Below are 14562 nucleotides of genomic sequence, written 5' to 3'. Positions count from 1 at the left end.
GCCTCTCATAAAAGCATTCCAACTGGTGAAATGTTGAAAACACCACCATTGGTTCTTGCAATGTTACTTATGTAGTAGTAATTTTATTCTGCCTGGTGAAATCAGATGTTGTAACTGATATCCAAAATTTACTAATGTCAGCTCCCTCCTCCCTTTTTATTTGTATTTGTGAGATACAAATGGCTACTAATTCTACTCATGACATCATCTGCCTAAACTTCTGGAGGGAGGCCTTGAAAAGGAAATTAGAGAGACAGGTTATACAAACAGCATCAATCGGGTGAATTAATCCTAGTCGCTTCTTTGGTGCAAAATTGTATTGAAATGTGATTATCCACTGGGTGGAAGAACACAAAATTTTAGTGAATTACCTTGAAAGAAATTTGTAAAACTTGTCAGTACAAAGGATGAGATACATTTACTGATGGATCTAATACGAATGATGAAGTTAGAAGTGTTTTTAAAGCTATGGATGTCATTAGCAAGACAAATTTCTCCCCTTCTTGTTCCATTTTCAGCACAGAAAATGGTCCTCCTGCATTCATGGAAATGTATCACGGTAATTTTTTGTTGGTTATGAGCTCAGTTTCTATGGACAGAAACAAAAGAACAGCTAGGCAGCTAGAGAGGTCATATTACACATTCTATCTACAGGCAGTCCCCCGGGTTATGACGGGTTTGGCTTACAATGTTCCGAGGTTAAGGCGCTTTTCAATTATATTCATCAGAAATTATTTCCAGGGTTACGACGCATGTTCCAGAGTTACGACGCATGTTCCAGGGTTATGACGCCTACAACACTGATCTGGCAGATGAAATATGACACCAAAAATGCAAAATAATCAAAATTTGAAGGTTTTTGGGATGAAAAATGCAATAAGAATGCAGTTTACACAGTTTTCAATGCATCCAAAGCATTAAAAGTAAGGTTTTCTTAGGATTTTTGACGATGTTCCAGCTTACGACGATTTTCGGCTTACAACACATCTCAATAATGGAACCCCGTCGTAACCCGGGGACTGCCTGCATTTCAAAACACCCCACATGGAAATTTTATTGAAGATAAACTCCAAGCTATTATGAGCTTGATATCATCATACCTTATTTTTGACTGATCCTTTACTCTTGTTACTGTTGTTGTTGTTTTTCTTGGCGACCCGACCATTAGGAGAGGGGTTAGGAGATTCCATTCTGGTTTGTGTAGGTGAAGACACATTGCTATTGTTTCCATTACCCCAGTCACTGGTCCAACTGTCATCTCCCCATCCATCATTTGATCTGTCAATACAGGGTCAGATTATACATAGGTTCTGTACGTATAGTGCAAAATCTACAGTAATCAATTAATAGTTATTTCCAATGAAATAAAAGAGTGTGTGCTAAATGAGTGGCAAAACATCAGGGACCAAGTAAAAATGTGTTCTGAAATATGCACAAATGATACCAGAGACAATATTATAAAATTACAAAAATATATATTACTCCAAAATTTAGTAAAAAAAGGGCCCAAAGCTTAATTTTTTCTGATAATAGAAAATTAAATGAGCCTACTAGTTGCATTGTACTTTATCCGCTTCACTATTAGAATAATTACAGCTTTCCATAACATCTGAGGCTATGAAGTCATCAGCCAAATTTGACTAAAGAGTTGGACACCAATTTGATGTAAGTGGACGCATTTGTATAAGTTGCATTAAGAAGGGGACAAAATGTGAATCTTACATTGCAAATTAGTCAAAACTGTATATGCTTTCTGCTTCAGTTTTCCTTCTTCAAAAGTGTCTGCTTGTTGTTAATACCATGGGTAATGTCTCGAAAATGTATTACTATGCCATTTATATTACATGCCAAGGGAAACTGATGAAAGCTCCATTATTTTGCACAAAGCTGCCATACCTGCCTTTCAGATGATTTTTTACCAGTTCTGACTGGGTATCCAACTATGTACTGTGATACATTATTCTGAAGTTTTATGGTTTGCTATCAGTGTTAGTGGAATGGATTTCATGCCTATTGGTATCACAGCAGTCTTCTGACATTTCACATTTTGAATTTCTTGAGTACCATTTAAATTAACAACAATCTTTACATAGTTATGTCACTGTGCATTAAGAGTTGCTGGGTGACTTAGAGGACAAGGTATGATTTTAGGAAAGTGATCATTTGAGCCTACTGCAGTTTACCTTAATATATATTCAATTTGAAATTATTTGATGTGTAAGTTAAACAGTGTGGTGTCTACTAGTACCCTTCTTTTAAGAAAAGTTGAATCACACTATTAGTTATGCTCTGTTCAAGTCTATTATTATTTCAATATGGAAAGTGGAATTGCATTTGGGGCTGGGAACAAGTCCTCCACAAATAAACCGGGAACGGTTACTACTGAAGCCTTAATGGCAATACAAGTTAGTAAGTGCAACCTTTTTTACTGTTGCATAAAGACTGGTGATTTCAAAATTAGTTTTGTCATTTTTTATGTCTATATGTAACTACTATTCTTATCCCTCCCTCAAAAAATGGGATATGTATTAACTTTAAATCCATATTCCATTATATGGAATTTGTACATTAACATGTAGATATATAACTTGGGTACACATATAAAATCAGGGATTAAGATTACTGGATCATAAAAAGGTACAGTACATTAAAAAATAAAAAATGTTATTTTACAGTTTCTATTTCATATCTTTCTATACACATGGCACAAAATAAACTATTCTCGTGACCTGTAAACAACAATAGAATATATAAATATAAAATGTTAACTGCTTCAGCTTTAATGCTAATACTAAGTAAATATTAGCTAATTCTTGAAAGATTAAAAAAATGGAGTATGTAAATCATGAGAAAGGAGACATAAAACTGAGAATAGAGAAGACAAGTTTATGGACTAGCATTCAGAAGTCATCATTATTCTCAAAGCATCGAAGCACCAAAACAATGTCTGAGTAACTAGGCATCTCTTATTCTTGTAAAATAAAGTATAATAATCATTCCTCGCTTGCTAAGTTCTAGACAAGTGAAAACTTAAAAGGTGACATGAAATTATTAAAAACACAACTTTACCTGACTGGGGAAACTAAACAAAAATGCTTTCTTACTCTGGGTCAGCAGCAGGCTTTTTGGCCCAATGATCTTCCTCTGACAAAATCAGGTCATCGTCCGGCATTTGGTCAGAAGAGGTGGCCGCATTTGCCGACGTGGTGGCATCCGTTTGTGAAGCGTCCACCATACTGACAATGGATCATGCAGTTAATAGGACAGCCATGCAAAAACCAACCACCATCTTTACTGACTTCTGACACGATTCATGCACGAAAGCATCGCGAGAAATGTTAGTTTGAGTTTTAATATAGCATAGTCTGATACGATAGTACATGCAAAGGTGAGTTTACAGATGTAAGAGCCCTGCACTTTCAATACTTTAAGGATCTGCAATATCTGAGATTATTCCTTTGTATTAGTTTTTATTGAAATTAATCTGTAAAACTGTACTCTATTTTCATTTAAAATGAGTATGGAAGACACCATAAAATATGAATAATATTAGAGTTACAGTACATATATGAGAAAATCCATCTAATCTATCTTCATAAGGATATTTATTCTTTATAAGTATGAAAATATATTGCATAAAAAGTAGAGTACCTTGATATTTATTGATGATATTGACTGATAAATTTCATCATTGAAACTGATATTTTGATATTTACAGACTATCCTGTATTGGCCACACAAGAGTATTTGTTAGATAAGAGGGGTTACACGAACTAACACAACCAATAGTATATATGTAATGGTATTAATAATGAAAATGACATTCTCTTGCTGGGGATATTTCTCACCTTCTAGTATGGAAGAGACATGCATGCATTACACATAGCATGAAAACTACTGAATCAGTTTTCAATTTGTGAAGAGAAGGATGAGTAGAAACTTAAGTAGTGTTATCTACTTAACCTAACTAGCAATAAAGTTCTGAAAAAAGGCAACTGACTTGTTGTTATCCAGACGCTGGTATCCATCCCCAGGTCCCAAGAGCAAAGAAGATCTTTCGTGAGGACCTCCTGAACCTCCCGTCAGAGCTAAAGTGCCTCCTCCTGGGCCCCCACTGCCCCAGGCACGGGTGGCTTCACTCCAACCACGCCGAGACACCTCGCTGACCTGGAAGATTAAAAATATGCAATTTAAAATGTGCACTTCCACAATTACATGAAAGCTATAGAAGATAAAACCATGTATACACAAATAAGTAGGAAAAAATACCAGACAACTTCATGACAAAATTGAGCTCCCTATGTAAACTAAATACAAAAATACAAGACGAAAACTGAACCCAATGTTACATTTCAGTAGGCGATAGGGCCCAAGACACATGACTTCACACGAGCGTTTTCTGTGAAGGAACTAGAAGTGGGCAGAATGATGTCAGATTCCACATTAATATTGCACTTGGTTGAATCAAATTTATATTTTCATCAATTTTGGCTCCAGCAGAATTTGAATCCTGCTGAGGATTTAAGACCTTGTTACTGTCCAGGTCATGTTCGTTTATACAATTTCAAATATCCAATTCAACATCATTTTTACAGTTGATCCTTTACCTTTCACACATCTCTATCTCTAACTATCTCAACTATATACGTATACACACACACACATACATACGTACACAGACATATAGAGCAGAGCTGAAGAGGTTCTCGAGAACTTTCTGTATATATTTCAATGCACTCAGAGAGGACCATTAACATGGATGGTATTCCCGAACGAAGCAGCTCGTGCCTTAATTTCAAAGGAGGCAATGCAAGGAATTTTAATCACTTTCAGCCTCACAAACCGATAAAACTAGTTGGTCAACAATAATAAGATATTCGATACAAGATTACAGCTGGTCGTTTCAATCAGGCGAGACATACAATGCTATAAATTTATTTGTACTTTATGATTGTGTGTGTGTGTGTATAGAAACTTATTACGGTATAAATCTAAACTAAAGACTATTCCATTTAAGACTGACACTTAAGCACTTTCAATTACACAATTCATCAATTTCCTTTCCTTATACTATACGACCATTCAACTAATGGGCGTTAATGCCCATGCAGTACATGGGCTAAACCCATAAATAAAAGGAAAAACAAATACCCCGAGGCATAAAGTCAGGAAACAAGAGATTAGCATGAAGAAAGGGGAAAGTTCCCCCCTCACCAAACGCGATCGCTGTATTACTTCCCAATGCTTTCAGATAAGGAAAAAAAAAATGTTCCAAGATTATCTCCTTGAGCGAAGCGCTTTCTCCGCTTCCAGCATCCTGCCCCGCAAGAAAGTTGGTTGTTTGTTGTTGTTTTTGGGGAGAGGGGAAGGTGGAGAGGAAGGTAAAGGGACAGAGAGAGGGGGAGGAGGGATAGGGTACCACATATTCCCAAGTTGAAACAGAAAAGGAATATGTGTCTGAACTTGTCGCGAGGAACAAAATCGGCAATTAAATCAGCTGTTTTGGGAGAGAGAGAGAGAACAGGGAGGGGAGAAGGGGAAGGGGGGAGAAGTACCGCATATTTCCAAGTTGAAAACAGAGGAAAATGTTACTGAACTTGTCGCGAGGAACAAAATCGACAGTAAAATCATTCAGTTCTTTGAACTTCAAGATTAGCTGGACTGACGTCTGGGGGTTTACAGGGTGGGTGAGAGGGAGAGCTGTTGGAGGGGCGGGGGGAGGGGAAAGCCGAGGGATGGAGGGAGAGGAGAAGGGCGAGGGGGGGGGGGGGCGGACAAGACGAGGTTGCCAAGCGGCTAAAAAAATAAAAATAAAAAAAGTTTAAGCTCCAGTCGCTTGGCCCCCAAACAACAATCTCTCCCCCTCCCCAGACAACCCCCAATGAAATTTATTGTGAGCTGGATTCACTGTATGACTCACCGTCTGTTTCCACTCTCTCTCTCTCTCTCTCTCTCTCTCTCTATCTCTCTCTCCTTTGTTTACCATTGCACCTAACAGATATAGAGTTCAGCCCGCCGCACGAGAGAGAGAGAGAGAGAGAGAGATTGAGTTCGCCAGCCACCTCTCCTTTAAGTTATCCTCTCTTTGCCGGCCCCTCCGAAAAAAATATGTGAATCTTCTCTCTCTCTCTCTCTCTCTCTCTCTCTCTCTCTCTCTCTCTCTCTCTCTCTTCCTCTCCGCGTGTGCTCCGTCCGAGGGCAATTTTCCTCGGCGCGGGAAAAAATAATAATTTTAGGTTATAAAAAAAAGAAAACAAAAATGCGACTTGTGTGTGCAAAACCGTAGATTCCGACAGTCGTTTGCCAGAAGGTTAATGGTTTGCAAAACGCGCCACTGTTTTCTGCTCGCCACTCCGAAAATGGCCAGAGTTAAAATGAAAAACAAACGTGAGAAAAAAAATGGTGGGGTACATGGAAAGCACGGGAATGGGTATACTCACGTCGAGAGAGAGAGAGAGAGAGAGAGAGAGAGAGAGAGAGAGATTCATTTATAGATTTCGATGAATCTTTCTTTAATAAAGTGGTCTCTGTTCATTTGTTCTAATCTACGTGTTTCATGAGAGAGAGAGAGAGAGAGAGAGAGAGAGAGAGAGAGAGAGAGAGAGAGAGAGAGTGTTAAAATGCAATACCATTAAGGTGCACGCAGAGAACGATAAATAACAAAAGCCATTTACATTACCCAACCTAAAATCAACACGAATGCGTTTTATCAACAGTCCATTAACTCGAGACCTTCGAAGAAACGATTGAGACATGATTTTAATGTTTAATAATCTTTAACTCCCTCTTCATATTACGCGCTCTGTCAGTCAGGTACATTTCGTAATGCATGTTAAACTTCGAGTTAATCAGCCGTAACATCCATTACTGCCTTAAAAGCTTTTGCTTTCTCATACACGACTGTTTATAATTGAAAAGGTTCTGCTATAGTTGGTTTGCGAAGTGGTGAAAATGTGGCTGGGTAAAATCAAGAGGCAAGCCTCCTGCTGTCTGTCTGTCTGTCTTATCTGTTTGTCTGTCTGTCTGTCTGTCTGTCTCATGAAACACGCAGGATTAGAGAAAATGGGAAGAGACCATCTTACTAAACAAAGATGCAGCGAAATCTATGAATTTTCTCTCTCTCTCTCTCTCTCTCTCTCTCTCTCTCTCTCTCTCTCTCTCATGAAAGACGCAGAATGGACAAAGACCACCTTACTGCTGAACGAACATCCAACGAAATCAATACATGTTTCTTCCGTGTCTTATACTGGGTTTAGGATACAAATTTTGATATGGCTCCAAAGCACTTGAGTTTTAACAATAACCACAGACATACTTGTCCATGACCAGAGGCTCATTTTGCAAAGCAGCAAATAATAATAATAATAATAATAATAATAATAATAATAATAATAATAATAATAATAATAATAATAATAATATGAACTGCTTCCAACATCTCCCTGCCTAAAAAAGACAAATAAAAAAAACTGGAATAAAAAGTGTTTCTTTCCTAGGTAGTGAGCCCCAAGGGATTTAACCTTGTATGTATCCACCTTTGCGGATTGTTTAGTACAAGCCTCGTGCGGATGACTGTAAACACATAAACGAAAGGCTGTAAATATCATAAACATAACGACCCCCAAGGAATACCAGTCCTAAAAAACGACCCCCGACACTACCTACGAAACATCCCTAAATGTGCGCTAACGAGCAGAGGAAACAGTCTTTGAAAGACACCAAATTCAAATAATTTAAATTAAAAGTCTCTGAAATTCAAATTCAAAGTAATACCGAATAGAATTAGGGAATAACACAGGGCTTAAAAATTCGACACTGAATATATCATTTTCAGCAATTTTCAGGTGTATTTCACACGTCATACATGTCCATCACATGCCACACAGTCATCATAAACAGTAAAATTTTTATTTTCTATTTTCAAGTATCTGCTTCATAACATTTACCCAAGAGGAGATAATTCATTTAAAGAAATGACAGACTTATTAACTTCAAGTTTGGACCACAGTCAAGTTGCTCAACTTCAGGGACATTAACTTCAGGTTTGGACCACATTCAAGTTACTCAACTTCAGGGACATTAACTTCAGGTTTGGACCAAATTCAAGTTACCCAACTTCAGGGACATTAACTTCAAGTTTGGACCACATTCAAGTTACTCAGCTTCACGAACATTTAATTAAGACTCGCACTTCAACTATCAATTAGTATGGTAGAGTTCAAGATGCGGGATAGCAAGAACGCGAAAAGGCTTAATTTAAAGTTGTTGTCTTATACAAGAAACCGATTAATTTTGAAAATATGCTGGAATGTTGCAAGGAAAAAGGAAGACCACTTCTGGAAAAAAAACACGAACACGTAGCTTGTGAATTCGTGTCCTGTAAACCTGTTTTAAGAACTAGATATCCACGGAAAGAAAACAAAACATGTTACTCCTGTGGATCAAATGAAAAAAAAATATCGACGTACAGCAGGGGAAGCAGCTGCTGCCATTTTTAATGAAGTGACAAGACGTCAGTTGCTCGAAGATTATCTAAGGCTGTACGAAGGACAATAGTTTCTTTTTCAAGAGATCCTAACGCGTTTTCAATCTGCAAAAGAAAAATATTGAGACCGCTTTGTCTGTCCGTCCGCACCTACTTTGTCCGCCCTTGGATCTTAAAAACTACTGAGGCTAGAGGGCTGCAAATTGGTATGTTGGTCATCCACCCTCCGATTTAAAGATACCAAATTACAACCGTCTGGCCTCAGTAGTCTTGATTTGATTTAAAGGGGAAAGTTAGCCATAATCTGCGCGTCTGGCAGCGCTACAGGACAGGCCACCACCGGGCCGTGGCTGAATGGTTCATGGGCCGCGGCTCTTACAGCATTATACGCTGTGCAGAAAACTCGATTGCGCCGGAGTAACTTCGACGCATTTTTTTTTTAACATATCTGTAATACATTTGCCGCTCAAAGCTAAAAATTAACACCTCTCGGCGTGATCTCTTCCTGCGAGGAATTAAGACATGGACATCAAACAGCCAAGAATGAGATTCGTGAGAACGAAAAGGAATTCTACATTATCGACGAAAACAGCCTTTCCCCCTGACGACCTCTACAATATTATCGAATGTCCGGTGGTAATACAATGCTATACAAACACACTTTTTCCAAATCGTAGCATCATCCCTTAAAAAGAGATGTCTGATATAACCCAGATATCTACGAATCCCATGACTTCTAAGTTAACCCAAGGACCCCTCACTTCTCTCCGGGGAAATAGAACACATTTCGACATACAAATATGAGAGAGAGAGAGAGAGAGAGAGAGAGAGAGAGAGAGAGAGAGAGAGAGAGAGAGAGAGAGAGAGAGAGAGAGAGCAAATCTCTGAGATAACTGCACTTGAATACAGCAAAGCGTTTATTTTCAAGGCCATGAGAAGGTTCGTTCGCTGATACTCGAGACACCCCCCCCTACCCCCTATCACCAACATGAAGGCATTTACTTGACGGAACAGAAAAAAAAAAAGTGACGTCATAGAAATAAAACGTGACATCAAATATCACCCGAGAGATGTTTATTTACTTACGTACATACGCATACACACGCACGAGAGAGAGAGAGAGAGAGAGAGAGGAGAGAGAGAGAGAGAGAGAGAATAAAACATTTATATTTACGAGTATTCGATGTCCTAAGGTTGTATATTAGTTTGTGACTGTTTCATACGTACAATACGAAGATTTGATTATTATCTTCTACCTCGTAGAAATAACAGACGTTTCTACTGCTGTCCTCCATAAAACACTATTATTATCTATCTCCCTTTAACCGACAGACAGACAGACAGAAATTCACACAAACACAGCTGGTGATGCAACATCGACGGACGCTTTTAAATAAAATATTTAAAACTATTTCAATACACGAATTCATTAATGCTTAAAGTTGAAACATTTTCCACACACGAGCATACGTACATATTTATACCTTGAAAGCGAGAAACCTCCCCCCCCCACAGAGAGAGAGAGAGAGAGAGAGAGAGAGAGAGAGAGAGAGAGAGAGAGAGAGAGAGAGAGCTTAAAATTGACCATTTTCCACACACTAGTATACTAGTATACATTTACACCTTGAAAGGCAGAAACCTTCCAGAGAGAGAGAGAGAGAGAGAGAGAGAGAGAGAGAGAGAGAGAGAGAGAGGATACACATTTATACCCTGAAAACTAGAAACCTTCCAGAGAGAGAGAGAGAGAGAGAGAGAGAGAGGAGAGAGAGAGAGAGATCACATTTATACCCTGAAAACTAGAACCTTCAGAGAGAGAGAGAGAGAGAGAGAGAGAGAGAGAGAGAGAGAGAGAGAGAGAGAGAGAGTATACATTTATACCCTGAAAACCCTTAGAAAACCTTCCAGATTCCAGAGAGAGAGAGAGAGAGAGAGAGAGAGAGAGAGAGAGTATACACATTTATACCCTGAAAACTAGAAACTTAGAAATTGAGAGAGAGAGAGAGAGAGAGAGTATACATTTATACCCCCTGAAATAGAAACCTGCCAGAGAGAGAGAGAGAGAGAGAGAGAGAGAGAGAGAGAGTATACACATTTATACCCTGAAAATTAGAAACCTTCCAGAGAGAGAGAGAGAGAGAGAGAGAGAGAGAGAGAGAGAGAGAGAGAGAGAGTATACACATTTATACCCTGAAAACTAGAAACCTTCCAGAGAGAGAGAGAGAGAGAGAGAGAGAGAGAGAGAGAGAGAGAGAGAGTATACACATTTATACCCTGAAAACTAGAAACCTTCCCTAGAGAGAGAGAGAGAGAGAGAGAGAGAGTATACACATTTATACCCTGAAAATTAGAAACCTTCCAGAGAGAGAGAGAGAGAGAGAGAGAGAGAGAGAGAGAGAGAGAGAGAGAGAGAGAGTATCACTTTATACCTTGAAAACTAGAAACCACCAGAGAGAGAGAGAGAGAGAGAGAGAGAGAGAGAGAGAGAGAGAGAGAGAGAGGCGCACTCTCTCCCCGAACGGGACCTCCTCGCAGCCGCATAGACCCCCAACACCTAAATTTAAGTTTGTCTCACTGCAGCAGTAAGTAGCAGATAAACAACTGGGTCTATTTACCTCATTTGGGCGTGTTTGTTCTCTGGTGGCCCGTCTGGGCTCGGCTTCGCCTCTATTTCTTATTTGTTTGCCGTCATTTTCTGTTTGTTTCTCAAAAGAGTCTCTGCCCGGCAGCGGGGGGGGGGGGGGGGGGGGGGGAGGGGGGGGGGGGGGGGGGGTGGGGGGGGGGGGGGGGGGGGGAATTGGGGATATTTACGTCGCTTTCATTAGCGATCGTCATTACGAAAACAACAATAATATGATATGATTCAGGAGAGGAGGTAAATATCAAGTGTCTAGTCTCATGACGCAAAAAATGACCTTATCTTTATTTCAAGTTGTAAAAAGAAAAAAAATGAAAAAAAAAATCAATTTACTTATGACAAGGAAGCGTCTATACAAAGAGTTCGATTTATTTGTGACACTGACGAAATGATAATTTCCAGTGACTCACGGTATTGATCAATTGGTGTCGTCTTTCGATTGACAGCAAGTGAGAGGTGATGGTCAAAACATCGTACTCTTTGTCAGCCTGCAACTACTACTACTTTTCATTAAAAATTATTATTATTATTATTATTATTATTATTATTATTATTATTATTATTATTATTATTATTCAAAGTAATTGCTGATTCAGCTGCGTTAATATTATAGACGTTATTCTCTATTTTTCTAATTATTGTTTTCTCGTTGTTGCTTAAACTGGTAAGCAACAACGAGAAAATAATAATGAGAAAAATAGAGAAGAACCAATATAAAATTAACGCAGCTGAGGGCAACAATTACTTTTTAAATAAGACAATGTTTAAAAGAGGGTTTACTTTACTTCCAGCATATTATTATTATTATCATCATCAGCAAAACTACAAAACATACAAAACCCCAGTTTTGGGAAAAAGCAAAAATGTCAGACACCCACTTACGAAGAAATAAACAATGTACCAAAGAACGAACTCATACGAGAAATTAAAAATATAAGATAAAAACTCTTCCTGGAAAAAAAAAAAACATGAACAGAAGACCATCGAAAATACTCCGAATATAATCACGACCAACACAACTGCCAAGATCTCTTCCCTGAAACCAACAAAAGGACAAAATCGAAATAAGCCAACTGCTCCTCCTCCTCCTCCTCCTTTCCCACCTCCTATCCTGCCCTCCTCCTTCCCTCCCTAGCCTCTTCCCCCTTCCTTCTTCTTCTTTCTTTCTTCTTCTTCTTCTTCTTATTCTTCTTCTTCTTCTTACTTCTTCTTCCTTCGCCTTGCCGCCGTGGGGCCCAACCCAAGAAAAAAAAAAAAAGAAATTTCAACTTTCACCAGTTAGTATAGTCAGAAAGACACCTTTACTTGCCCCCCTCCCCCTCCTCCTCCTCACCATGGCAAATGTTTACCCCCCTCCTCCCCTCATGTCTTCCCGCCCCACCAGAGAAACGATCATCCCTCCGCCCCCCCCGCCAGCTTCCTCGCCTCTCACTTAAAGCGGAAGCGGTGGTGGGGGGGAAGGGGAATCGCAGCGTTGAGTGGGAAGGGGAGGGGGGCTCACAACTCCCCCCCCCCTCCCCCCGCTTCCTTCCCACTTGAAGCCGTTCTTCTTTCTTTCTTCTCTTCTCCTCTTCTTCCTTCTTCGCGAACTTCAACTTTCAGGGTATTCAAGACGGCCGGGTCATTCGATCTATTCATCACACCATTAAAAGCGGAGGGAAGGAATACAAGGGGGGGGGACCTTTAAAAGGGCTTTTCCCTAATGGGGGTTTGGAAATGGAAGACCGGCTGGGGCTATCATAACATTTAAACCACAGGCAGAGAAAGGGGGTGGGACCTTTAAAAGGGTTTTCTATGGGGGTTAAATGCTACGTGGGGCATTTCAAATGGCTTTCTGTGGGATAAATGCTACGTGGGACATTAAAGGACTTTCTATAGGGTTAACAGGTACGTAGGGACATTTTAAATGGCTTTCTATGGGATAAATGCAATATGGGTCATTTTAAAAGGTTTTCTCTGGGGGTTAAATGCTACTTGGGACATTAAAGGGCTTCCTATGGGGGTTAAATGCTACTTGGGACATTAAAGGGCTTCCTATGGGGGTTAAATGCTACGTTGGACATTAAATGGTCAAATGCTGAATGTGACTTTTAAAAAGACTTTCTATGGGGGTTAAATGTTGCAGGGGACATTTCAAATGGCTTTCTATGGGATAAATGCAATATAAGGGATTTAAAAGGTCTTGCTGTGTGGATTATAAATGCTACTTGGGACATTTTAAAGGCCTTTCTATGGGGGGGTGAATGCTACTTTGGGCATCAAAGGGCTTCCTAACAAAAGGGTTAAATTGCCTGTAGGGAAAACATTTTCAAAAGGTTTTTGGGGTTTTAAATGGGGCTTAAGGCGTATGGGGGACATTTTTTTAAATTGTCTTTCTATAAAGGGGTTTAAAAAAAAAAAATGGGGCATTCTAAAGGCCTTTCTATGTAGGTTAAATGCTAAGTAGGATATTTTAAAGGCCGTCCTATCGGGGTTTTAAATTCTACGAAGAAATTCTGCAGGTAAGTGAAAATTCTTGAGCAGGTGAAACAGCCGTGACCTTCAAATATCATCTCACGAATGGAATGCTCGCTTCATAGATTTATCTTCGAGTTGAAGTGTCACGTGTCAATCATCCTCGCCATAAATAAGCATTAGATCTGCCTCTCAAGCCAAAGCGATGAACTCAAGAGAGGTGACATTCGCAAGTCAATCGTTTTTACAAAGTCAACTTCATATCCCTTGCCGTATAGTTAGGAGTTGAAGAGTTAGCTAAAGCTCATGGCTTTAAAAAGAGACAATGGGGAGTGGGAATTGAAGGAAAGGGGGGGAGAGGGGAGGGGTGAAGGGGAAATCGAGAAAACTTTGACACACACACACATAAGGAAAGGAAAAGGGAGAGGAGGTCAAGAGAGGTTTTTAATCGGAAGCAGAAAGTTTTCAGGTCCCCGATTATAGTAGGTAGTTTCAAGGTCCTTCAAATATACCCCTGGTATATAAAGGACCCCGGGGTCATCTTAAGACAGTAACGGACAAAACGTGAACATGAATAATTTCCAAAGAGAAAACATCGCGACTTCTGAACCTCCCTCATGCCACACATAGTAGGTGAAGGCCGCCTCAGGTCTCTACTACATTCATACCTTGACCTTTGACCCGAAACCCTGCTTTTTTTGCTTTTCTTTTTATTTTTTCTTAGATCAACGACTGTGAAGGCTACGTTGTTTAAATGCCAGCTAAGCAGGAGACAGCGAGGGCGGGCCATTTGCTAAAGTGTACTTTTTGAAAATGGGCGGGCTAGACAACAGCAGGCGGTCACTTCCTTGGCGAAATGCCAGGAAGGAACCAAAAGGCAAAAAAACAGGCATTAAAGAAAACAAATTCAAAGACCTGGACTATCACGACGGGGAGCCTGCTCGGAATGAAAATGAATGTGACAGCAACCTCGCTGTACCATCCTGTT

At 39.6% G+C, this 14562-nt stretch overlaps 1 protein-coding gene across 5 annotated transcripts in view; it reads right to left on the bottom strand.

The window, feature by feature from the left end:
• Nucleotides 1-14562, bottom strand: part of LOC135202502 (ADP-ribosylation factor GTPase-activating protein 1-like) — a 169517-nt gene that overhangs the window by 5449 nt on the left and 149506 nt on the right. For 4 of the 5 annotated variants that reach the window (XM_064231927.1, XM_064231929.1, XM_064231931.1 and 1 more), the window contains 3 exons: nt 4001-4167; nt 3105-3236; nt 1101-1278 (listed from right to left, as the gene is read on the bottom strand). In XM_064231927.1, the coding sequence (XP_064087997.1) occupies nt 1101-1278; nt 3105-3236; nt 4001-4167 (477 nt within the window). The remainder of the gene's footprint in view (nt 1-1100; nt 1279-3104; nt 3237-4000; nt 4168-14562) is intronic. The other variant, XM_064231930.1, reaches the window with a different exon arrangement.

This window comes from Macrobrachium nipponense, chromosome 30 (assembly GCF_015104395.2).
Source record: "Macrobrachium nipponense isolate FS-2020 chromosome 30, ASM1510439v2, whole genome shotgun sequence".
In the NCBI taxonomy this organism is placed as follows: Eukaryota; Metazoa; Arthropoda; class Malacostraca; order Decapoda; family Palaemonidae; genus Macrobrachium; species Macrobrachium nipponense.
Note: the sequence above shows the minus strand (reverse complement) of the source record. Positions and strands in the feature narration are given on the sequence as shown.